General features: G+C 60.6%; 1 protein-coding gene across 1 annotated transcript in view; it reads right to left on the reverse strand.

Annotated features, from left to right (window-relative positions):
- UNC5A (unc-5 netrin receptor A) overlaps positions 1–14026 on the reverse strand; it is a 15331-nt gene extending 1305 nt beyond the window's left edge. The window contains exons 1-15 of the mRNA XM_045284688.1: positions 13990–14026; positions 13619–13852; positions 8951–9094; positions 8720–8823; positions 8439–8619; positions 7704–7871; positions 6951–7115; positions 5734–5922; positions 5323–5625; positions 2212–2299; positions 1807–1975; positions 1408–1641; positions 1123–1272; positions 871–1035; positions 256–434 (exon numbers count right to left, since the gene is read on the reverse strand). Of these exons, the coding sequence (XP_045140623.1) occupies positions 256–434; positions 871–1035; positions 1123–1272; positions 1408–1641; positions 1807–1975; positions 2212–2299; positions 5323–5625; positions 5734–5922; positions 6951–7115; positions 7704–7871; positions 8439–8619; positions 8720–8823; positions 8951–9094; positions 13619–13852; positions 13990–14026 (2510 nt within the window). The remainder of the gene's footprint in view (positions 1–255; positions 435–870; positions 1036–1122; positions 1273–1407; positions 1642–1806; positions 1976–2211; positions 2300–5322; positions 5626–5733; positions 5923–6950; positions 7116–7703; positions 7872–8438; positions 8620–8719; positions 8824–8950; positions 9095–13618; positions 13853–13989) is intronic.
- Between the last annotated feature and the right edge of the window lie 10950 nt (positions 14027–24976).

Raw genomic sequence — 24976 nt, forward strand, 5'->3', positions numbered from 1 at the left:
TGACGGCTTTGTTTGGAAAGAACACCTCTGAATGCTATCCATTAAATGAACGTGAGGCCACTCTGGAGTAGGGTCAGTCCTGAGCCCACATGACTAGTCAGGCCAGGACTTCTCTCTGCCAAGCACAAGGGGCTGCAGGTGGACATGGCTCAGGACCCACAGGGTCTGGGCAGGAGGCGTCTCCTCCTATCCCCCTCCAGCTGGACTGCAGCCTGCCCTTGCAGCCCATGCCTTAACCTGACAAACCCCACCCACCTGTCCAGGTGGAGTTTCTGGGCCAGAGTGCGCCAGTCTGCACCCCGGCTGCAGGGTGGGTCTAGGCTGCTAATGATCTTCTGCCGAATGAGGAAGGGGATCTTGAAGGCACTGGGGCCCACCAGGGCTGGGACCCCCCCTTCACTCTCCAGAGCCAGCAGCTCAGCAAACCTTGTGTCCTGGGGGAGGAAGCGGGGAGGGCCTGTTGGAACTATACTTCCGGTCGGGCATCCCTGACAAGAGCACTTCCGGAGCCCTGAGGTGGCCCAGGTACCCCTGGCTCCCTGGAACTCAGAGGAGCAGCGGCCTGCCCAAAGTCACACAACAGTAGCCACCCCTCTTGCCTGCCCCTGGCAACCTGACTGGCCTGCCACACTCCTGCTCATCCTCTTGGCCCTGGGCAGGTGCTGTCTCCTGCTCCCTCACTCCGAGTTCCCTGTCCTGTCCAACTGCCCTTCTGAGCCTGACCTCATCTGTTTGTACTTGCATCGGAGTAGCTTCCCAGGGCTCCCCTGGAGAGGGTGTCCTGGGAGCAGAGATAGGCAGGGCAGGCCCTCAATGTGCAGCATCCTGGGGTGGTGTGAAGCCCCCTCCCCCCCACAACCTCCTGCTCACCTTGGTGATGTTGAAGTTGATGTTGAAGCTCTGCCCATCGCCCTCTACCTGCCACACCCACACCTTGCAAGCCAAGTCACTGGTGCTGGGGCTGACGCGCTCCAAGGTGAAGGTGCAGTGCAGGTACTGCTGTGTGCCATTCCAGATGTGGTAAAAGGGGATCTCCTGCAGGGCAGGCCAGAAAGGGTGGGGATCCCTTGTCAGGTGTACTGCCAGGCAGCCTGAGGGCTGGCTTGCAGGCTTGGCCCTTACCTGATAGCTGACGAGCAGCTTGCTCTTCCACAGGGAACTGGGCACGTCGTGGATGGACAGGCGCAGGCTGTGGTAGCTGTCCTTAAAGTGCAGGACCCGGGGCTCCTGGATCAGCTGGCCGCCCATCTGCTTTTCCAGCTGTACCACCTCCTGCAGAGCCCAGGCTGGTCAGCGTGGCCCCAGGGGGCCCTGCACCTTTCACCCACCTTTGCAAGAAGGCCCCTGCCCAGGCACCTGGGGTGGCCCACAAGGCCTCCAGTGGCAGGGCCAGAGTGGTAGCAGTACCTTGAGGGCCTCATGGGTGTCATTCAGGCAATAGACCCGGATGTTGTACTCGAGAGAAGTGCACGCCATGGGCGCGAACAGGAGTAGTCTGAGGCGCTTGGCTGCGGCCACGCTGAGGGCTTCTCCCACCAGGGCGAAGCGGCCCAGCTGCTCAGTGAAGACGTAGCAGGCCCCGGCCTCCAGTTGGCAGTAGTAGAGGTGCAAGGGCGCCTCCTCGCCCAGGTGCAGCACGTCCTGCCGGTGGCCCTGGTAGTCAGCGCGCCGGCCACCCCCACCCTATCCCCCACCCCAGACCACCACGCCAAGTGGCGGAGAGCCCCAGCCACAGGCACGGGGCCTCTCTACCTGGAGACCAGTGCTGGGGATGGCGGGCGAACTTGGGGACTCCCTTTGGCTCACCTCCCAGCTGCCCTCGCATGACTGCTTTTTGAGGCGCAGGCTCCAGCTCTCTGGGCTGGGCTCCCCGCAGTGGTCCATGGCCAGGATGACAGGCCGAGTGAGCAGGACTCCGGGGGGGCCGCAGCTAACGATGGGACTCAGCAGGGTCTGACAGCCGGCTAGGGGCAACCTCAAGTGGGGAAACGGGGGCCGGAAGGGAGAGGCGTCAGTGGGCCGTGGCAGGAGCAGGCTGGGTGGGTCTGAGGTGGACCTCTTTCCCCCACCTCCTTGAGGCCAGGCCAGGCAGCAGCAGTGGTGGGAGGGGGCGTGATGGTGATGGAAGGGAAGAAGGTAAAAAAAAAAAAAAAGGCAGGACCCCAGGAACCCCCCACCTCCCACCCCGAGCAGCACAGCCCGTGCCCACACCTCACATCCTCGGGCTTGTGCAGCGTGAGGTAGATCTCGTAGATCTTCCCGCGGGGTATGGCATCTGGGGGGATGAGGAGGCTGATCCCTGCAACAAGATGGGACCACCAGAGCTTACCTGCTGCAGAGGTAGGGCTCCTCCACCCACTCATGGGGAGGGTCGTCCATGCCAGCCTGCCCTGGGGACAGGAGCCTCAACCTGCCCACATGGATGGAACAGCTCCCACTGGCAGGCATGGTGCTGGGTCACAGGGACCCTGAGAATGGCTGAGCACACCTAGTTAGCTGAAGCTTCAAAAAATTCTGGTAGGAGGGGTACCATGTGTGCTGTACCCACCTCTGATGTCACCCAGAAGTTCCCTGGGTGTGACCTGCTTAGTTCTCTGGCCTGGCATGTAAGGCCAATCTGTCAGGCCTCAGCTGCCTCCCCCTGTGGCCCATATTGACTTCGTGGTCATTCCAGACCAGGGTCTCCCTGCTGGGGGGCCTCTTCCCTGTGGGCAGCCACCTCTGGGAGCTCCCTGACACTGTGAGGCTCTGTCTCCCGCCAGGCACTGGGCAGCCAGTTCCCCGCAGTGAGGATGGGCGGGGACAGCACTTTTCCGTTGGGGAGCCCTCCCTAGCCTGGGAGCCGTTTCGGGTCCCCTGCTTCACGCAGGTTCCTCTCTCAGCCGGGTGCAGAGCCACATCAGCACGCATGCACTCAGGAGGAGCTATTCCAGGCAACAGGCAGTGAGTCAGACGCAGGAAGGACGGGGCTAGGGTGCTATCCCGGGGGTGGTCCTGCCCCCGACTGCCTTCCCCTTTTAGGACAATGATATGCATCTCCCAGAAAGATATTGCTGAAGCCCCAGCCCCGTGTGCCTGTGACGGCTTTGTTTGGAAAGAACACCTCTGAATGCTATCCATTAAATGAACGTGAGGCCACTCTGGAGTAGGGTCAGTCCTGAGCCCACATGACTGGTGTACTGACCCACAAGGAGAAGAGATATGGAGACCCAGGGAAGATGGGAGGGAAAACGCCGCGTAAGATGGGCGCCGAGAGAGATGGAGTCAGGCAGCAGATGGAAGCCCCCAAGAGCTCCCAAGACCATAAGCAGAGGCTGGACAAGTGCATCCTGGTGCCTTCAGAGAGGGCCCAGCCGGCTGACTCCCTGCACTCCCACTTCAGCTCCACAGCCAGGATATAGGCAACCCTGTTCCCAGAAGCCCCTGCTGTGTGGTCCTCTGGGAGGGCAGCCCTGGGAAGCCAACACAGAGAGGGATCACCCATGTCAGGAACGGCCTGCGGGGGAAGCTCAGGATTTGGGAAGAGAGACATCCTATGGCTGTACTCCTCCCAGCCCCACAGCACCCGAACAGAAATCCCTGCAGGAGGGTGGGGTTGGAACACCCTGAGGTGCTGGGAAACAGCCAGGAGAAGCAACTACCGATCCACAGTCTCCTCGTTTGCTCCCACTGCCTCCTGGTCCCAGTGTCACTTGGTGCTGATCCCAGACATTTGTGCCCAAGTTATGGGGGGGAGTGGCGGGGCAACCTGGGAATACTAATGGGGATGCTCTGGAAGTCAGTGGATGACATTCCAGGAAGCTCTCAGCCCAGTGGGGGCAGAGTCCAGCTTCCAGCAGTGAAGGGCACTGGGGGTGGCTGGAGAGCTCCCAGCCACTGCTGGGGGGACGTAGTGCACCTACTGTGGCTCACAGTGTGATAGGGCTGCGCTAGTCCTGGCTGTGTATGCAGAGGAGGGCAAAACGACAGAGAAAGCAAGATCTGGGGGTGGTGGGGGGTGGGTGGGGTGGGGGAGAACAGGTGGAGCACAGGGCCTTTGTAGGGCAGTGACCAGTTCCGAAGGATAACTGTCCCAGCAAACATGGGATGTGCTGCTTTTGTCAAAGCTCACGAGCCTGTACAACACGCTGAGGACCCCTAATGTGAACTAGGACCTTTAGCGAATAATACCGGTCCCTCAGCTTCCCAGGTGTGCCTGGGGACGCAAGGAGAGAATGGTATTACGTGGGTGTGAGGGGGAAGGAGTAGCTGTCCTTTCTGTGTGCCTTCTCTATAAACCTAACAGGGCTTTAAAAAATTATTTTAAAATAACAGTTCATGCATCTGAGGAAGAGGCTGCAGCAGTGGAGGGGACAGGCCCTGGGGCTGACTTGGGCAGGAGAGGGGCATCGCCAGCTCTAGCTCCCATGACCTGGACATTGGGAGGGATGTGGACTGGGCTGGAGGTAGGGAGGGTGAGCTGAGGGAGGGAGGGAGTAGCATCGTGGCAGGGGCTGTTGACGAGAAAGGAGGACGGAGCTTGGCATCTGACTGAAGCCAGTGCAAGGGGCAAGTGGGCAACTGAGGAGGAGCAGGGGGTCAAGGTGACCCTGAGTTTCTGGCCTGAGCAACTAGACTGAGTAGGGCTGAGCTGGAACTCCCTGGGGAACATGTTCCGGGGAAGCGTGGGAGACAGTTTTGTTTTAGGTAGGAGGAATTGAGATGTGAGGGGGGCAGATGGAGTTGTCCAGCAGGCATGGAGGAGCAGGGGGGTTAAGCCCTTTGTGCTGGGGAGGTTGCTGGGAAGGTGGGTGCCAGGAGGGAAGCTCTGCGGAATGCCTGCATTTAGGGAGCAGGTACCAGGAGCATTTGGAAAGGCCACGGAATCTGAGGGGCTGGAGACTTTCAGGGCAGGAGTGACCAGCCGCACAAGCGGTGCGGGGGGGCCGGGGGAGGAGGGGCGAACGTTCCAGATGAGCCCTCGCTGGGTTGTGGATTCACCCACACAGTATCTTGAGCACTTGGGCACAGTTTCCACGTGCTTGTGGAAAGAACACCCCCACAGACACCCGTACCTGGTCCCTGCCAGCCTTCTGGGAGTACGTGTGCCCCAGAGTCCAGCACAGAGCCAGTACAAAGACTGATTGTCAGTATACCAGTGGACGGTGCTTCTTGCCCCACAGGCCACAAAAGGGGCCAGCACCATGTCAGCCACTCCCCAGTTCTAACCCCACCCCTTCTTTTGCTGATCTTGGCCTTGGCTCAGCTCCTGGGGTGACGAGGAGCCTGAGGGGTGTGGAGGACTTGGGGCTGGGAGGTAGAGGCCCTCTGGAGCTCTCCTACCTGTATTGGGAATCATCAGCCGGCCCCCGAGGAAGTTGAAGGTCCCGTAGGCCATGTTGCTGGTGCCGCGGGGCAGGGAGCGGAAGTAGTTCTGGGTGGAGAGGCGTGAGACAAAGTCCTCAGCGTCCGAGGTGGGTGAGCTGTGGCGCAGTGTGTGGCGGCCCCCGCCCAGAGGGCTGAGTAGGTGCCCATTGGAGAGCTGGAACTTGGGGCTAGGCCCGTCCTGCCGTGGACACAGGCTGCCTTGGTAGGTGGTGGTGGTGGTGCTGAGGTCAGGCTGGATGGTGAGCAGATGGGGGTTGTCTGCAACACCAGGACACAGTCAGGGGAGGAGCCCTGAACACCTCCCCTCCTGGCACGGTCCCTGGCTGGGAGCCTGCTGAGGGGGTGCCGGGGGCGGACGGGCCGCACCTGCTTTGCTGGGCTTGATGCTAACGGGCTGGAAGCCCGAGGTGAGGATGGATGAGTCGGCCACGTCGGAGTCCAGCCCCTCCTTCTTGCGGCAGTACACCAGGATGAGGACCAGCAGCAGCAGCACCAGGCACACGGCCACCGCGATGAGGCCCACATAGAGGGCCACGTCCTCGGGGCCGGAGGCAGCTGCAGGAGACAGGAGCCCACGGGAGGGGTGGGTCGCAGGGCTCACTGCCCAGCTGAAGGAAGTTGGGAAGGAAGGGTCTGCACCCATGGAGGGAGGGGTCAACACTTCTGGGGAGTAAGCCATCTCTGGGCAAGGGACACTGGCTAGATAAGGTGACTTGGGGCACGGCGGGAGAATACATAGAGCCAGGTCTTTGGCTGCTCCTGCCCTCTTTCCTGTGTGCTTCTGAGCAGACCACAGCCTCGCGAGGGCTTGGGGTCCAGGTTGAGGTTGGCTCCAGGAGAGGTGGGGAGCTCCTTCTCCAGGTCACCAACTCGTCACCCCCTCTTGGGCAGTCCCATCTGTCTGCTGCCTGGTAGGTCACAGGGCCAGGAGCAGGTGTGTGTGTGGGGGTGGGGTGGGGTGGGGGCAGTGGCGGTCCTTCTTCTTGTCCCCTGTCCCAGGTCCTGGGCAGGGAGGGGAGGAGGTGATTGACTGCTCAGAGGGAGTGATATTGATTTTTAGACGAGTTTTGCATAAAGGAAGAAATGTCCATCAGAAAGGAATTGACACAGATAATTAGGTTTTTAATTGAAAGAATGGGGGAGGGTGTGTTCTAGAGGAAAAAGTCCAACTGAGATCTTTAATTGTTAGTGATGGCCTTGTAATTAACAGGCCCCACATGCCTGTTCACCCCCAAAGAACTTTTTGGTGTTTTGGGGGTGGTGGGGATGAAGGTGCAGGCTGGGGGGGATGTTGAGTACATGTGTGCAGATGGGGGTGTATGAGTCAGGGCTCCATTGTAGGCATTTCTCAGGAGAGGTGGGTGGGCAGCAGGAAGTATCAGGGCATGTGTATGGGCATCTATGTGGGTGTCTCAGGGATGAAGGGGTCCCTGAGGGCCTTGTGGTTTGAAAGGGAGATGCAGCCTTGGCCAGGGAATGACCTGTAGCTACGATTTGTCCAGAATGGGGTAGAGTTTGGGGGCCCCAGGGGCAAGGGCCACACTGTTCAAGGTGGACAGGCCTCAAGGGGCGGGAGGACTCACTGTGCACACACAGGTCACTGGTACAGTTGCGGGTGTCCAGGTCAGCACCTGGGCACTCCTCGCCTCCATTTCGGGGCACGGGGTCAGCACACTCTCGGCTCCGCCAGTGTGTGCAGTCCAGTCCGCAGGCTGACCACTTGCTCCATGGGCTCCAGTTGCCATCCACTGCACAGGAGACAGATGGGAACAGAGGGAGAGGCCCATCAGCTACAAGGACCAACCTGGGCGGTCTGTGCTGTGACCCTGCTGGGTGTCTGGAGCAGGCAGGACTGGCTGGCTGGGCCCTGGGGTGCAAAGCCAGACCTAGGCCCCCCTGTGTGCACTGGGCTCGTGTGTCCTGTGGGCCTGATGATGCATGCTAATGAGGAGGGAGGCACGGATGACGCCAGGACTGCTTGCTCTGCACACGCCAGGGAGGCTGCCTGGCCCTGGGTGGCTAAGCTCTTGGGTCCCAGATGACTCTTGTGAGCCCAGGTGGGACCTTGCAGCTGCCCCAGGCTGAGCCCTGCCTTACCCCATGCCATCTCCTGACTCTACCCTCCACCTGCAGCCCCACCTCATCTCTGCGTGGCACTCCAGCACTGCGGACCGAGCCCGGACTCTGCCACAGGATGGGCCGGGTCTCGGCCCTGGATGGTCTGGCTCTGAGTGCGGGCGGGTGGGATGGAGCCATGGGTGGGCAGCTGGTGGCGAGATGGAGCCGGGCACGGAGATGGCGTGGTGAGAGCGATGCGGGGCGGCAGCCGCTGGTACCTGGGCACAGAGTGGCGCAGGCTGTTTTCTGGACATTCTGCCCCTCACAGAAGGCGCCCCCGTTGAGAGGTGCCGGGTTGGTGCAGCTCCGGCTCCGTTTCTGCCAGCCGCGCCCACAGCTGGCGCTGCAGAGGGACCACTCGGTCCACGTCGACCACCCACCGTTCACTGGCCGGACAGAGAGGGACTGGGGTCAGGGAGTAGGGGCTTCCTGCTGGCCTGGGGCGTGGGGCCTGGAGTGTGTCTGGGGCAAGGCCTGGAGTGTGGGAGCGGGGCCTAGCAGGCTGAGGCTGGTCTGGGAGAGGAGGTCACTCTGGGGAGTGCTGGCTCCCAGGGGGTGGCAGAATCCACTCGGTCATCCTCCCTCCTTTCAGGACTGTGGGCACTCAGGGCGAATGGACTGCTCTGCCAGCTCAGCCTTTCAGGGATGACCCTTCCTCTGCCTGCACTTGGTGGGGTACCCTGAACCCCTCAACTCTACCTCCCACCTTTGGGGACAGGATGTGGTCTGCCATCTTTTCTAGACTACGGTCCTGTCCCCTCATGCTCCCTCTGTACAAGGCCCCTACCCACAGGACCAACGGTGTAGAGATTCAAGAGATTTCCTGCTCATCCACTGACCAGCATGCTCCTGGGCCCCACAGCCCAGCCAGCCCCGGCACCGGCGCGCCAGTCAAGCCCGCACATGGCCCTCTTTCCGCCCCGTCGGGGCGCCCTGTGCACAGGCCCACTCACCGTAGACGATGACGGCAGCAGAGGCGCTGCGGCGGCGTGCCACGATGTTCTTGGCCACACAGGTGTAGTTGCCCGTGTCGGCCAGGCGGGCCTGCCGCACCACCAGGCTGTGCTCCCGGGTGATGTACACGTTGGGGTCCAGTGCCGGGTCCACCAGATCCTCGTTCCGGAGCCACTCCACCTGGGTGAGGGAGCCAGGTTGCTGCGCGCCCGCAAGTGCGGATGGCAGGGGACAGACAGGTGAGATCGCCCCCTGTGGAGTGGGCCCTGGCTGATCTCACCTGGGCTGGGGGGATGCCCTCGGGTGGGCGGCATGGCAGCACGATGCCCTGCTCCAGGGATATCTCCTTGGCCAGCGGCTCCTGCTCAAAGTTCTTGCGCAGGTCTGCGGAGGGTAACCAGAGGGGCCCTGTCCCAGTGCTTCAGCGCCTGCCCAGCCCGGTCAACCAGGCGCAAGTGCCGAGGCCCAGCAGGGCAGCAGGGACCCTCTCTTCCAGCCCCGGGAGACTCACAGGCGATACGGATGTAGGCCTTCTGGCTCTTGGTGGTGCCCGAGGAGCTCCAGGCCACGCACTGGCACCAATACTCCTCCAGCCCAAACACCTTCTCCACCTGCTGCCGCGACACGTTGATGCGTACCTCCATAGCTGGCAGCCCTGTGGAGAGCACAGGGTGACCACACAGCCTCTCCCAGGCCCGCTGCCCGGGTGTGGGACCATGCACTGCAGCCACTCCCCGGACTCCAGAGGAAATTGTGGGGGGACAGGGGTGCTCAGGAGCTTCTGGGACCTTCCACTATTTATTAAACCAGAAGTTGGCTTCCTACAGTCCCATAGAATATAATAGGGCTTTGCATGGTTGTTTCAGACACATTGCACAAGAAGAGCTTTGGGCCACAGGGTCCAGACTCCAAGGACATTGGGGAGCCTTTGGGGGTGTGGGGAGCAGCTGGGCTGAGCTCTGGGGCTCTGTGGGTGAAGAAAGGGTGAGAAAGGATCTGGCAGCTCTCACCCCCCAGGGGTTAGCAGGTAGCTACTGACATGTAATAATATAATCACAGCCATCAGCACTCTAATTACAGTGATAATGGAATATAATGACAGACCCCGGGGAATCAGGGAGGCTGGTTATCTTATTTAACCCACGGCTTGGGTGGGTGTTGCTCCCACTCTGTGGATGAGGAAAGTGAGGCCCAGAGCCGAGTGGCACGCTTTCTGTGTGCATCCAGGGCTATCTGACTTCAGGGTGCTCAGGGCACCTGCAGTTACCCAGGGTGGGGTGCCCAGTGAAGGAGAAGAGGGTGAGGGGTGGGAGAAGCTATTGATGGCCTGGGAGGAGCCTCAGACCTTGCCTCCTAGAGGCTGCTATACCTGACCCAGAGGTAGTGGCGTGCTGGGCGGATGCAGGCCCCCAGGAACCAGGAAGGCAACGGCCAGTCCTCCAGCCCCCTGGCAGGCAGCCAAAGCCAGTGTCCCCAGGAGTGAGAAAAGACTGTTTGTTTCCAATTCCTCCTCCTCCTGACCCCAATTTCCCTCGGGCCACTGGCTTATCAGAAAGAGGGAAGAGAGGCCGGGCTGCCAATGTGTTTCCATTGTTAACAGAGAAATTCAATTAGGGTTGCAGCACGGGCTGAGCAGGCCCAGCTGAGCCGTGCTGGGGGACTAGACTCTCTCCCTAATTTCTCCACCACGTCTTTCCTTGGCCCCTTCCTGGACCCTTCCTCTCGAGTCTTTGCTCTCCCATTGGGCCCAGTTCGTCCATCATGCAGTCCTGTCCCCACCTCCGTCCAGTCCTCACAGGAGATGAGGTGTCACTGGGTTGAGGTCACTCGCTGGGCCCTGCCTGGCTCCCCACTGCTCCTCCCCTGCATTGGGTATACACATTCCTGGGCTGGGGTCGGGGTGAGGACCAAGAGCACCACACGAGGACCCCAGTATAGGACAGGGTCCCTGGGTCAGGCATCCCATGGTCAAACCGGTGACGGAGACATGGGCCCACTGCTCTCTCTTGCTGCTCTTAATCTCTGTTGTCAAGTTCGAGAGATCATCAGAACTGTCTAATGAGTTACTTCTCCTCCCCTGAGGGGACAGGAGGACGAAACCCCCACCACCACCCCCGTTCTCTCGCACCCACCCAGGCAGCTCAGTTTGAGAACAGCACCCACCCCACCCTTCTATCCTGCCGCCTCCCCTTCTCCTTCCACAGCCAGAAAGGAGAGCCAAGTCTGTCCCGTCCCAGCACCAGGCAGGGCCCCTGCTGCACTTGGGAAAGCCTGTGTCCCCCTCCCCCGAGTAGGGACATAGGCTGTCCTTCCCTGAGCGGCATCTCTCGTGAAAGCAGAGTCTCGGGCCTGGCCAGCCTTGGGTAGGGGTGAGGAGGAAGAGGAAGCGTCTCAGAGGGACAGGGGTGTGCAAGAGTGCAGTGGGGGGCCCTGATGTGAGGGCAAACTTGGGTTCCGGGCCAACGGGGGCCAGTGGGTGGTTGAGGGCTGGCTGAGAGCTCCAAGGCCAAGCTGAGCTCCAGGCGCCCACCTTCTTTCTGCTTCTAATCACCAGCAAATGAACAATTTAACATCAAATTATCTTCCCAGACCTGACTCCTGAAGCTAGGTTTACAGAAGTGCGGACCCTGCCAGCGCAGCAAGCTTGCTGTCAGCATCTGCAGGTTCTGGGGCGCCCGGCCCTCTGGGGGGATGAGGGTGGGCGGGGTGGATTGACCTCTCTGATCCCTGCCACTCCTGTCTGCTCAGAGGGGTCAGGTTCAAGGTCTCTGATCTGGGCCTCTGTGTGGTGGGCACTACCACCACAGGATCTGTTGTGGGTGTGTAAGGGAAGCCTTCCTCTTCCCCTCAAAGCCCCCAATGGCTTTGGGTTGAGAAATCAATCGGATCGATGAAAATTCAGCCGAGTCCTTTGCGGCAGACGTGCGGTTGGCTGCTCAGGGCAGGAGACAGAAGGTGGCTACCAGTTGAGATGGATTTGCACAGAGCAAAGCTATGTGGGCCTGTGTGTGGGGAGGGGGGGCGTGGAAGATGGGGTGGATGTGGGTGGGTGATAGGGCTCTTGGGGCCCTAGTAAGCCCACCAGGCCTGTGAACACTCATTCAGGTCAGGGACAAGGGTCTTAGCCAAGCCACAAACTCGAGACCTGGTGGTGGCAGGAATTTTTCAGAAAGGGAGGGGTGTTTGTGGAAAGGCAAATGGTACATTCTGGAGGCAGGGAGCAGAGCTGCGCTGGCCTGGGGCCTTCCAGAAGGTTCCAGAGCAGGCCTTCCAGGCTGCAGGAAGGCCAGTCCCTGGCTGTAGGTCTCCCCTGAGCATCTGCTATCCCATGCTACAGAGTGGCACTGGGCCCCAGAGTGGGGGGAGAGACAGACTTCAAGGGCTGGGCTCCAAGTGAGTGACCTTGTAAAGCTTCCCCTCCACCAACCTGCAAAAGGGCTCTCCTTTCCCCAGTGTGCCCATGAGGGAGCTGAGGTCCCAGGAGGGGAGGGTACCATCTGTAGCAGCACCTCCCACAGGGACAATATGGGTGCTAATTGACCTTGGGCCCTAGAGCTGCATGTATGGGCAGGAGGCCATGAGCATCTCTGTGGAGCGAGATGATGGTGACGCTGCTGCACAAGTCACAGACTCCCTCTGACCCCCTCCTGAAGGTCATGGGCAGAGTTGGCCTATGTGCCTGGAGAGCTTTGGGGTTATATTTATTCCTCGTGTCTCACCCAGCGCCCAGCGAGCACACACACTGCCAACCAGGCTGGAAGGCTGAGTTGCACCCCCACCTGCCCCTGCCCCGCTTTGCTTCTGGAAGCCCGGCTCACACACACACAGTCTCCCTGGGTCAGCAGTGACTCCATGGCAACCAGTGGAACCCAGGGGCTGCCAAGGCCCTAGGTGCTCGTTGACATTGGAGGCCTGAGTGACGGGAGCTGCAGCCAGTGGGTATGTACAGGGCTGGTCAGGGGGGCAGAGAAAGCCTGTCCTCTTGGCTCCTGGCTGTGAGCTGAGCTGACATTTGGGCAGAGAGGGGTATGTGCATGGCTTCTGGTAGACCAGGAAACCTGGATGGAGCCTGGGACCCCATCCCACCTGTGAACTAAGAAGTGGGTGTAGTGGACTCATTTGAATGCGCCTACACCCAGGGCTCTTCAGCTCCCCTCTGGACTGCTGTAAGAGCTTCCAGCTCCTCTTCCAGGCTTCCCTCTGCCCGCCCAGCATGGTCAACCCACTCTCCCTCATGCCTTTCCCAGGGGAAGGAGCTTCCTGGTCCTTGCTGCTCACCTCTCCCAAGCAGTGAGCCCAGCCCCAGCCCCAACCTCAGCCCTTCCCAGCCCAGCCTCAGCCCTTCCCAGGCCAGCCTCAGCTTAGCCCAGGCTCAGCCCCAGCCCGGCCCAGCCTCAGCCTCAGCCCAGCCTCAGCCCCAGCCCACCCTCAGCCTCAGCCTTGCCCAAGCCCAGTCCTGATCTGCCTAGCCTCAGCCCCGGCCCAGCCCTGCTCTGCCTAGCCTCAGGCCCAGCCCAGCCTCAGCCCCAGCCTAGCCTTAGCACCAGCCAGAAGGTGGGTGGTTTGAGCCAACAGGGGCTCCAGATGTGCTCCTGTAAAGGCCGCCTGGGCACTCCTGTGGGTACTCTGCTCTGCCCTCGGGTTGCTGTGAGTCTGAGACAACCCAGGCCCCACATCCATGAGTGAGGAGCAGAGGCTGCGGTGAGCTCCTGCCTGGCCGCTGCTGGGCCTGTTTCTGTGAGCGAGGGTTCTCTGTATGCCTGCATGCCCACCTACTGCCCGGGACCAGCGATGGGGGGTGAGGGGTGGCCAGGGAAGGGGCTGGCCCCGTCCTGTGCACCCTTCCTCCACTGTCAGTAGATCTCCTTTCCTCAATGTCTCTAGGTGGGGCTCCTCCCATCAGCCCCTACATTGGTGTCGAGGGTCACCCATCACTCTGGCCATGTCATGGGACAGTGACATCACTCTGGAGTCCAGTGGGTGGAGCCAGGTGGCATCTGTGCCCTGGCTCATGCCCTTGGCCTTGCTTGTGGATACACCCTTTGCCCGGACACTGTTCCCCTCTCCTCTTCCTAAATAATCCATCTGTTTCCGTCTGTCCTACGTCATCTCCCTAAAGGGGATGGTGGGTGCACAGCTGCCACCCACCCCCACCCCCCAGCTCGGCCGCCCCTCTCACCACTGCTCCCGTCGGTGCTGCGCTCGATCACGTGGTCCACCTGGCGCACCCACTCCCCGTTGCACTTGAAGAAGATCTGTGTGGCGGGTGTGGCCTTGCACTGGAGCAGCACCGGCTTGTTCTTGACAATGTACACGTCCTCGGGCTCCACCAGGAAGTGGGGCAGCAGGTCTGGGTTGCCGCCGGGCACTGGGTTGGGCACCGGGTTGGCCACTGTGGCACTCTGCTGGGCACCTGTGTGGGGCAAAAGAGGAAGGTGAATGGGCTTCTGGGGCCAGGGACAATGGAGGGGGACGGTTGGCAGAACTGGGCAAAGCCGATAGGAAGACAGCAGGCCCGGCTCCTGAATGCCCGCCTCAGGACACACTCACTTTTGAAGGTGCTGGCGGGCGGCTTAACTGAGGCCATACCAGCTGTCCCAGCAAGCCCTCCATCAGTGGCCGGTGCATGTTGGCATTCTACCATGTGACTGTCCTAGTAGAGGCCCACGGCCCCTGGTGGCCCAAAGGGCTACGCAATTGACTACTAACCAACACTTGATGGCTCAAGTTCAGATCCACCCAGGGGTGCCTCAGAGGAAAGGCCTGGCAACATTCCCTAAAGGCCAGTGGGAACCCTGTGCAGCACAGGTCTTCTATATGCACAGGGTGTCACTCACTGGAAGCAAAGGGCCAGCCAGTTTGGTTTTTTGGGTGTAGTGTCTGCGGAGGGGCACTCAGCCCAGGCAGGCTGGAGGGCAGTGGAGAGGGCCCACAGCCTGGGGAGCAGCTGGGTGGGGCAGGGTCTGTCTGGTACAGTTGCTAAACACCAAGTGAATGTGAGGGGCCCTTGGAGGAGTGCTGGGGAGCACCGTGACAGGAGAGGGGTGGTGGAAGAGGCGGGGGTGGGGGCATGCATGCACATGTGGGTGAGAGCAGAGAAGATCAGTTTGAGAGCCTGAGGTTTGACTGAAAACCACAACCAGCCCACAAGTCATTTGTTGCTAATTACACAGGTAATTGGCTTTTAGGCACTGGTGGAGGTAAACCCCCCTAGCAGTATGGCCCATCTGCTCTCAACAGGGCCCTTGGGAGGGTGGTGGTGGGGTGGAGTGAGTAACCCTAGCTTTGCTCTGTCCCCTGAGTTAGTTAATTGTGCCAACCTGGCCAATAATCACATGTGGGGCTAATTGAAAGGCGGAGGGACAAATGGGTGGTGAGCCTCGCTTTTCTAGTTCTCGGGTCTCTTGCTTTGTGATGGTTGCACCAGCTGCCTTAGCAGTTCCCTGTTTCAGCTTGCAAGATTGACTTCCTACAAGACATCCCCAAGGAGAAGCCACGTGGACCTATCCCGATGCAGCCCTGGGTGCTGAAGCAGCCGTGTGGAGACCCCTGCTAGTGCTGAGATGCTTACTCGTTCACTGACTCAGCTTTCCTCCTGCAGTCGGCATCATTGCCTCTGTTTTGTGAGGTGGAGGACTTTGTGGACTGGTGTTGGGTTAATGGGTTAATGTTGGACTTGTGGGCTTGGGCGGCATTGGGTTGGGATGTTTTCATGATGCACACTTTCTTTACATAAAACTCTCTTATACATGAGTTGCTGTATTTTGTTTCTCCAAAGTACCCAGACTAACACACCCCACACCCACCAACCAGGTGCTGGCCAGGCAGCATTTCCTCCCCCTCAGGGTTGAGGTGACTCCCCCCCACCAGCCCAACCCAGAAATGAAGGGGACCTCTGGGCATCCAGGGGAGGAACTGGGAGACTAGCTCCTCCCCCCTGCTAGTGATCCTGGGCGAGTGGTCTGCTCTGGAAGGTCTCTCCCCACCCAGGGCACACCCACATCTAGGGCCAGTTGAACCCTGCCCTCCTGTTTGCACAAGGCTGTGGGCAGGACCTCTCTTTCCAATGTAGGAGCCCACCCCGCTCCAGCACAGGGCTCTGTGATCGTGGGGTGTGCGAGAGGGTGAACCCTGTGACGGAGGACTGCCAGCCTCAGCAGGCATGATGTGGGGCATTCAGCCCCGGGCTCTCCTCCCCCTACCTGCAGGGGTAGGGTCTTCAATCTGTTCCACTGACAGGGACATGCGATTTGCATAAAAACCTCAAGGTCACTTGATGGAACAAGGGCCTGTGGACCCCACATCTGGAGCAGCCCTCGCCCCCAGGACGGTGTGGGCACAGCTGAGGGTACCACCTTCCTGGGATCAGTGCCCAAGCTCTGGCTGCCCTAGCCTCACATGGGCTACTGGGCTGCCTTCTGGATTGGCTCTCAGAGCCCAAGGGAGGGAGGGAGAAAGGGAGACCTAGCCACGCAGGGGTCAGTTGCCACGGGGGCTGTGGGGGCATTTCTGACAGAGTGGTGTGTCAGTATCAGGTTGGCCACCCTGTCTGGCCTCCCTGCCCCTGCTTGCCCCACTAGGCTCTGGCCTCTACCCAGTGCGTCTCTCCTCAGGGCATTTCTCTGGGAGCCAACCGTTTGAGCACCCTGCAGTGCTGCAACAGGAGGCCAGGCTGCCGGAACCACGCCCCCAAAGCCCCAGGGGAACCTGACTGTGTCCGGTGGGGGCTGCCGCCTGACCCTTCTGTTAGCTGCGCCTGTTCTTCCCTGTTTCCCTACTACACGGCCCTGACCCCACTGCAGGTGCAGCCAAGGGGACACCAAGGCCACGTCCATGTCTGGAGGCCCAGCAGGCCTCCTGGGGCCCGGAGAGTGATGGACGGGGACACCCCAGCACCTCTACAGACCCCAGAAGGGACCTTACATGGGGGCAGGGGACCTGCCCTGCCTTACACCCCACCACACCAAGCAGAGCACTACAGGAGGCTCTGTGCCCATAAGTGGGGGCAGGGATCCCCCACTGGGCTGCGTGGCAGGGCATGTGTGAGCGCCCCCCTGACCTCCCTATTGATCACACCAAGAGCTGTTCACGTCTGCTGCACTGAACCCAGGGCCGTCCTTCATGTCTGCATTTAACTGCTAATGAAAAAGAAATGTACTGTGACCAATGAGGGACATAGCTCACTTCTCAGGGCCTCCTTGTCGCCACGCAGTGATGCCGAGGACTCCCCTCTCTGCCCTGGGGGGCACTTGCAGGAGGCTCAGAAGTGCCTCTGGGCTGCAGCTCTGCCCTCTAGCAAGGACACTATAAGGCCTCGGCTGCAGGTCCCCAGGGGCCTGTCCTCACCCCAGGGTTCCAGTTAGGCCTCTGGCATGGCAGGGTCCCACGTCACTCCTCTAGCAGCCACCCTGGGCGGTCCCCTGCTTTGTGGGGCTTGCTTATTGAAGGTGACACACAGGCTGCGCATGCGCAGTGCCAGGCGATGGTCCTTCCCACCGGCACTCCCGTTTCTCACAGTCCCTCACGCTCCCTGTTGCCTTGCCCTGGGCCACTTTCATTGTCTGCCTACCTGGTGGCTTCTTCTGTGGGGTCAAAAGCTGAGAGTGCAGCTGTCAGCCCTCAGCTCCCTCCCACCAGCTGCCCCTTGCCCCCCCTCCCCCGCCCCCCCACCCGCATCTTTGTTCCTGTCTGAAACCCCCTCCTCCCTCCACCAGGACTGCCCTCCCGCCTTCTCAGACCCAGCTCCCATGTCCCCCCCTGGACAGAGTGCTCCACCGCAGCCTCCCTAGATAGTACACTGCCCCACCCTCTTGGTACCTGTCCCCCAGCCGCCCAGAAAGTTCACCTAGCGCAGCATTAGTGACTGGGGCTGGAGGGGGCACCTGTTACTGCTGCTACCTGTTACAGGAGCAGCAAGAAAGCACCCCATGGGCGGTGTGCAGTGGCTGCAGGCAGGTGCCGCTGGGGCTTCAGGAAGGCAGGTACGAGGTGGGCTAGGCAGGGCCTCCCAGGTCCCCTATGCCACCCACGCCAGAGGGCCCCTCCACTCCCCCCGGCACAAATGTAGGGGAGGGGAGACTCGAAGGACAGGCATCAGAGAGGAAGCAGGGCATGTCTCCTGCGTCCATGGGGTGGTGAGGAAGGGGGTTACTGGAAGGGCAGTGGGAGTCGTGAGCATGGACTGAGGAGGGGGCAGCGGGAAGAAGGGTGAGGAGACTGCTGTGGGTGCCCAGTGGAGGTGGCCCGGCCGGGCCCAGATCCACTTGTCTATCTGGGATGCTCATCAGCAAAGGCATCACCTCCTCCAGGAGGCCATCCTTGATCTGCACAGTCACCTGCCAACCTGCAGGCACATGCATATTACTGCCTGTTAGACCCAGCTCCCTTCTTTCTTATGATTGGCATGGCCCAGGGGCCAGTGAGGTACCTGTGCCAGCCCTGGTGCCAGTGGGGTGGGTGGTTACTGGGCTGTCCCTGACACTGGTGGATATTTACGGAGAGCCTGAATGTCAAACTCTCTACCTCCTTGCATCTCAGCAGATCTGCCAACGCAGCCCCTTTGCCCTGCAAGGGAGACCCGGGGACAGGGCCAAGGCCTGGGTGGGGGTGGGTGCACTCTGGGCTGCCTGCAGTGCCCGGCACACTGCTGTTTCAGGGGCAGGCCCCCTCTCCTCACCTGCAGCTTGGCTGCTAAGCCCTACCTGTGCAGCACGGAGGCCCAGGCTGGGTGTGAAAGTGCTTTCAGATGTTTTATTTTTAAAAGCACCATGAAAATATGAGGTGCGATTAATCAAGCTATTAATGAACCCGTATTTACTGGCTGAGGAGCCTGGGGATGGAGCACTTCTCCCTCGGAGTGGCCCCACCCTGGCTGAGCCCTTCTCTGCCCCTCCCTGTGGGGGGCTGGGAGGTGGCTCTCACCATGGGCTTTGCAGAGAAAGCTCTATCTGAAATGGGCTGGAGGCGGGGCTGGGCCCTGCGAAGTCCCTCTCTCCAGCCCAGACCTCTCCCTGGTGGCTCCCAGCACCATCCCCTGCACCTACTCTGGCAGCCCGCCCTGCCTGCCTGCCAGCACTGCCTGCAGCACCTTCAGGCAGGCCTACCCTGGATTCCTGCATTTGACAGGTCTGCTTGAAGAAGCCATGGTGGAATACACGAAAGGTGAACCGTTCAAACCCACCAGCGGCCCCTGGTTACAGAGAGTGATCTGTGTTCATACAGACTACAGCCTGGGGCTCCCTCTGGGCACTGCTGCTCAGTCCTGCAGGGTCGCCAAGAGTCAAAGTTGATCAGGGGGCTGAAGGTTTGGGTCTGCTTGGGGTTTGCATCTGGGCAGGCTGCCCTGCAGAAGGACCTGGGTGTCTAGCAGCGGGGAGGGACAAGCCACGGGATCAGGACCTGGCATTCAAGACTTTGCGGGCCCAGGGCTGCCTGCTGTCAGGCCTGGCCTCCTGGCCCTCCCTCTGGTCGGGCATCAGGATTGTCTGCAATCCCTCAAGGGCGTTTGCTCATTCTGTTCCAGGTTCCCATGGGGCTGACTCAGCCTCCCTCCCCCACTTCCTGATGGGCAGGGTCTGATCCCCACCACCCGAGAATCCGCTCAACCTCACCCTCCAGTCCCAGTGGGCTGAGCCCATCCCAGCCAAGGAACAGAGCCTAGAGAAGGGAGAGACTGGGGAAGAGCAGTCAGTTCCCCTGGCAGGGACCCCCTTAGAGCAACTCTGGTTAGGATCTGGTCATCAGTAGGTCTACCGCCTCTTTGGGATCCCTGTGGCTGATGGCTGCTCAAATATGCCTCCCCTAGCTCCCTCCCCCATGGCTGCTCCTCCACAGCCCTAACCGTCACCAGCCAGCACCTCCAGCTCTGTGCACACCCCGCCACCCCTGCTCCAGAGCCTGGCCAGGGCTCCCAGAGTGTCTGCTGCACGCATGTTGAATGCCATTGCCTCCAATGGACCCCTGAGCTCAGAAAGGAGGCTGAAAGTGGAAGGCAAACAACACAGCCAGCTAGGAGCCTGCTGATCCCCCCTGCCATCCCCCCATCTCCCAGGCCTGTGCTGGACCAGGGAGGCAGGGGCGGTGGGTGGGTCTCCTGCCCTGGGGAGCTGATATCCCAGGACACAGAGGGGCAGCCATGGGGGGAGGGGCACTGGGGCCTGGGCTTGCAGGAGACTAGGTCCGTGCCCTCCTGGCCTTTGGCACCTCTGGGCTCTGGGTGCTGCCCTGAGTTCTGCTGGTTGCACCTCATGCATCTATGTCTCGAGGCCCCAGTGCGGATTGGGGTGCCGTGGGCATGTGGAGGGAGGGATAAGGGCTGCAGGTCCTCGGTGCTGGGTTTGAGTCTGGGACCTCCGAGAGGGCAGAGGCGGGTTGCATCCAGGCTCTGAGTGTGTGACCTGGTTGGGGTGATGGCTCTTCATGGTGCCCATGGACAGGACATAGTTCTCCTGGCCAAACTCACACACATGTATATACGGCATATGCGACCAGGCAGGCGGGCGGGCGGGCGCTCTGGTTTCCATGGTAACATGCAGAGGAGGGAGCACCAGCGGCCTCTCTAAGACCCCAGATGGGAGCAAAGTCACCCTCTTTCCCAGTGAGCTCCAGGGCCTGGTCACAAGGACAGACACAGGTGTCACGAGGACGTGTGGACACACTGAGCCCAGAGAACCAGGCGACTGGGGTGGGGCAGTGGGCGGGCAGTTGCCCTGGAGTACATCCCACTGGCAGGGCCATGCTGCCCCAGACCAGACCTGCTGTCTGCCAGCTGTACTCACGTCCCCTGCCTGTCCCTCCCTCTACGGATGGACGAGAGGCTCACAGGCTCTGCCTCACACATGCCTGCTCACTCCCAAACCCTTCAAACTTGTCCCCTCAGGCTGTGAATTTAATTGGTACCCCCCCCACACACACAAAGGTATGCCAAAGTCCTAACCCCCTGCACTGGCGGATGCCACCTTGTTTAGAAATGCTTAGCAGTTATGCTCACGAGGCCCCTCTGCAGCTGACGGTTCTTGACCCGTTCCCTCTCCTGGTTGAGGAACTCCAAGGGACACCCGGGGCTACCAGGAGCTCCCCAGGGCCAGAATCCAGTCTGCTGGGCTCCCTCCTGAGCTGGGGGACAATGCCATGTCCTTTAGAGTGGCCCACTGGCGGCGTTTAGTTTCGGCAGCACCAGGAAACAGACACTGCCCTCAGGAACGCCACACACGTTCTCTGTCCTCTGCCTGGAACCCAACGCCCCAGCGTCCCCTGGCTCCCAGGTCATCCCCGCACCTCCCGTCCTCTTTCCATCTACTCTCCTCATGGCTGGAGCCCTGGTGGCATTGCGGTCACACGCTGGGCTGCTCACCACGAGGGCAGCAGTTCAAAACCACCAGTTGCTCCTCGGGAGGAAGAGGAGGCTTGCTGCTCCCGTAAAGAGTTATCATGTGGGCAACCCACAGGGGCAGCCCTACCCCGGCCTGTAGGGTCGCTATGGGTGGGAATCGATTCAATGGCAGTGAAAGTTCCCCAGAGCATGTACCATGCTCTCTGTGTCCCTACACCTAATGCCGGTGTCATGGCAACAAGGGTTATTCCTGTCTGGTTCGCTGCAGTGGGCTGGGCACAGCCCCGGGCCAGCATGCCGCAGGTCCTGGAGAATGCGTGAGTGGACAAGCACTTAGGTCTCTAACTCTAGTCAGCACCCACACCGGGGCCACCCAAGTCTGCTGGCTCTACAAGTCCTAACCCCCAACGGAGGGAAGGAGTCTGAATCGACTCAGGTGCACAACGGCGGGGACAGGCTCCCAGGGGCCCTCTCAGGGACCATCCTGCCGCCAGGCCTTGCTTCCGGCCAGAGAAACAGTGAAACCTGAGGACTAAATAAGCATTTGATTAACAAACGATAAAATGGCTATTGTGTCCCTGAATTAAGCTGTAATTGTGGCTGATAATTGGCTGGTTAGAATTTAATAAGCTGCAATTAAATAGAATGGAATCCGGGCTAATTATGTGGTCGCCCAGCCCAGGGAGGGTGGGTGGGGAGGCATGTCTCCCTCCTTCGCCTTCTCCAGAATCCTTTGTGTGCGAATTGTGTGCCTCCCTGGGTGTTTGGTGGGCTTGTGTGCTGGCCGCCTGTGTTGCAGGCTTTCCCCGCCTCCCACCCTTGCTACAACTCGGCACCAAGAGCTCTGAGCAAGGTTGGGGGGTGGGGGGCGCTGTGGCAGCCGAGGGGCAGGAGGGCGCAGGGGACATGAAAGAGGCAGGCCGGCGGGCGGGGAAGGTCCACCAGCCTTCCTCAGGAGGCAGCGGGGGCTCAGGAAGGAGAAGGACATGCCCAAGGTCATGTGGCCATCAGTGTGGCTGAGCTGGGTCGGGGGCTCAGATTGGATGAGAGGAGGCTCGTGTGCACGCACACGGCCACATGGCCGGCTCCCAGGGCTGCCATCCGCGTCCTTCGCTGAGCACACCCACAGGCTGAATGAGCAGCTGCCCCCGCCCTCAAGACATGCTCCGGTCCACGAGTGCCACTCGCGCCCCTCCTCCTGCCCCTGCTACCACCCCCTCCCCTCCCCCACCCAGATCAGTCCAGGTGTGACCAGCGAGCCCGCGGATGAAGAACGGCATTGTGGGTCCGTGTTTGGGCGTTTATGACCCCATCAGCAGTTTTACAGTGTTGCCGGCAATTAATTTAATTAAAGACCCTGTCCTGTAGATGGTGGCATTTCATATCTCGCTGGTTTCATGGGCGCTGGGGCAGAGGTGGGCCCACGGTGGCCCAGGCATGGCGGGGGCACTGCTCCCCTGGCCGAATGGGGGTGCTCAGAGGCGGTAGGATACCAGGCCCACGCAGGACGCAGTTACCGCTGGGCTCGCCCTGCGCCCTAACCCACACCGCCGTGGCAACGGGGTGGGGTCGAGGGACCGGTTTCACTGTCTGATTTAAAAGCTTGCTCCTGGAGGCTCATTGAGGTAATTGAGTAGCATCATGTGAGGGGTTCTTGTTCCACTTCCCACTCAGGCCGGCTGCCCCACACCCCCGCCCTTGACCGGGACCCCTTCATTCAGCCAAGCATTTCCCACATGCCCGGCGCATTGCTTAGCAAGACGGATTCACATACTGCCTTCACAGAGCACGCAGTCCAGTGCCAAGTATGTCCATGGCCACACCCGAGGCACACGCACACACCACACACCAGGAGGGCACCCTGCAGTAGCAGGCCACCCACCATCCTCTGACTCCCCTTCTGGCAGCTGGGCCCCCTCATTCAGGGCCTGGCAGGAAAGCACTGTCACCCAGTCTCAGGGCCAGCTCCACCCACTTGCCTGGCCAGGGGCAGGGGTAGAAGCCAGTGACATCACTAGGTGCTCTCTGTCAATCCTAGCTGCCCTGCCCGACCCCGGCCTCCACTGGCCACCTGCAGGGCCACTGCCTTTCCAGGAGCACAGAACCCAGCACTCCTTGCTCCCAACTGCCTCTTCTAGCCCCACCCAGCCACCCTTCCGAGTGGTTACAATATTCAGCTCATCCAGCCCTCCAAACGGCCCTGCCTAAGCCCACTCCCCTCCTCTGGGGGCACCCTCAGCTGTCACTACAGAGCTATTTCGTGAAAGAAAACCTGAGCCCCCACTTAGCCCAAACAACCCTTGTAGCAGCCTCCCCCTTAACCTGAGCCCAGCACAGCCTCGCCCAGGAACCCCTTCCCACTGGAGGCCCCCAAGCCTCACCTCTCCACAATGTTTGCATCTGCCCCTCACCTCGTCCCACCTCACTCACACCTCTCATTCATTCTTCCTTCATCCCCCCCATCTCCTGTGAGCGTGATCAGACTGACTTGGGGGCTGGCTGGCTGTGTGGCTGCCTCCTCCATCAGACTGCGCACACAGCTTGATCCCCAGCCACCTCTTGGCCAGCAGCGAGACTGGCCAATCAGAGGACAGTGACTGGTGGGCAGTGGGTGGGTCATCGTAGTCCCTGCCAGTGACTGGCACAGGCCCCACCTGCCCGAGTAGGGGCAGTCAACTGGGCACCATGAGATTGGGTCCCCAGTCCCCACACTGCCTCTCTGTGACAGTGTGACCTTGGGCTGGCTGGGGATAGGACAAACTCAGGAGACTGGTTGGGGCTGGGTGTGTGGGGCCTGAAACCACACGCCAAAAGGCCTGGCTCAGTCCAGCGTGCCCCCCATTCCCCAACCGGAGGCCAGGAGGAGCCAGGCTTCTTTTGAGAGAGGCTGGAAATCCGAGTCTTTATTGTGAAAATCCCATTTTAAAAGGTTGACAACTCATTTAGACATTCCAAGCGCCTGACGGGCCAAACACATTGGCAGGCCAAACCTGGACTGGACAGTGTCCAAGGCCGCCTCTGACATGACAAATCTAGGAATTGGGGTCACAACAGGCCACTGGAGGGGCCAACACACTGGACCACACTTTGGGCCCTACACTATCCCTGAGCTGGCCTCCTGTTGCCTGCCATCCTGTCTTCTTGCAGAGACCTGCCTCAGCACCGCCTCTTTGGTGGAGGCTCCAACTCACGGCCGGCCCCGTACACAAAGGCTAGTGGGTGAGTGGGCTGCCTGCTCAGGCAAGCAATGGGACTCACGGGAAGAGGGCAGGAGGTGGGCTGGAGGGCACACTCCTCACACACCTTGCCCACAGCAGGCCTGCAAGGCAGAGAGGGTGGGGGCCGCTGCAATGAGCCCCCCTGTCCAGTCCCCACCTGCCCCATCTGGGGGCAGGAGTCCAGGTCTAGCTGCAGCTGGGAAAAGGGTGTCTGGCCTCACCCATCCCACCCCTGACGAGCCAGTAATGAGCCCTCACCCCACTTTAATTACTCGCTGTCCAAATAATTACCAGCTTGTTTATTTCACTTAATGGCAGCCGTACTTTTTTCTCCTGATATTGATTTCATGTTTTCCTGCTTTGTTCATTATCTTTCCTGCCCCTTTAATGGGCGCTGAGGTCTTGGGGTGGAGTTGAGGGGGCTGGAGGAGGCAGGGGAAGGGGGACCAGGGAGGACAGAGGACAGAGAGAAGGGACTTGCTGTGTGGCCTTGTGGTCCAAGGCCAGCTGCTGCCCTCTCTGGGCCTTGAGTCCCCGAACCCCAGGTCTCTGTACCTTTTCATGGGCCTGTCCCTTTACGCACGGGGTGCCATACTTACACATGAGAGGGGAGGGGGGGACGGGAGGGAGACAAGGGCCCTAAGAGGGATGGGTGGAGAGTCAGATGACAGTGAGGGTGGAGGGGCCTTTAATGCCAGAGGGGCATGGAGGGGTGCTCAGGGAAGCCAGCTCAGAGGAGGCTGCAGTGTCAAGGCCCCTCTCTGGTCAGTGGGCCTCCTCTGTCCACCCCCAGGCCTTGGAGGGGGCAACAGAAGATCCTACACTCGAGGATCCCAGCCCCTCCCTGGGCCTGACCTCCATCCTTGGCCTCCGCCTCACCTGCCTGCTGTTGCCATGGAAACACGGGGGATGCTGTGATGTACTCTGGGCTGTGGAAGGAAGAGCAGCTCATATCTCTGGGGCTGGGGGCCCGGGAGGGGGCAGTGGG

Source organism: Echinops telfairi, unplaced genomic scaffold, assembly GCF_000313985.2.
Source record: "Echinops telfairi isolate 266 unplaced genomic scaffold, ASM31398v2 ScPeMD7_7469;HRSCAF=8507_0, whole genome shotgun sequence".
NCBI classification, from domain to species: domain Eukaryota; kingdom Metazoa; phylum Chordata; class Mammalia; order Afrosoricida; family Tenrecidae; genus Echinops; species Echinops telfairi.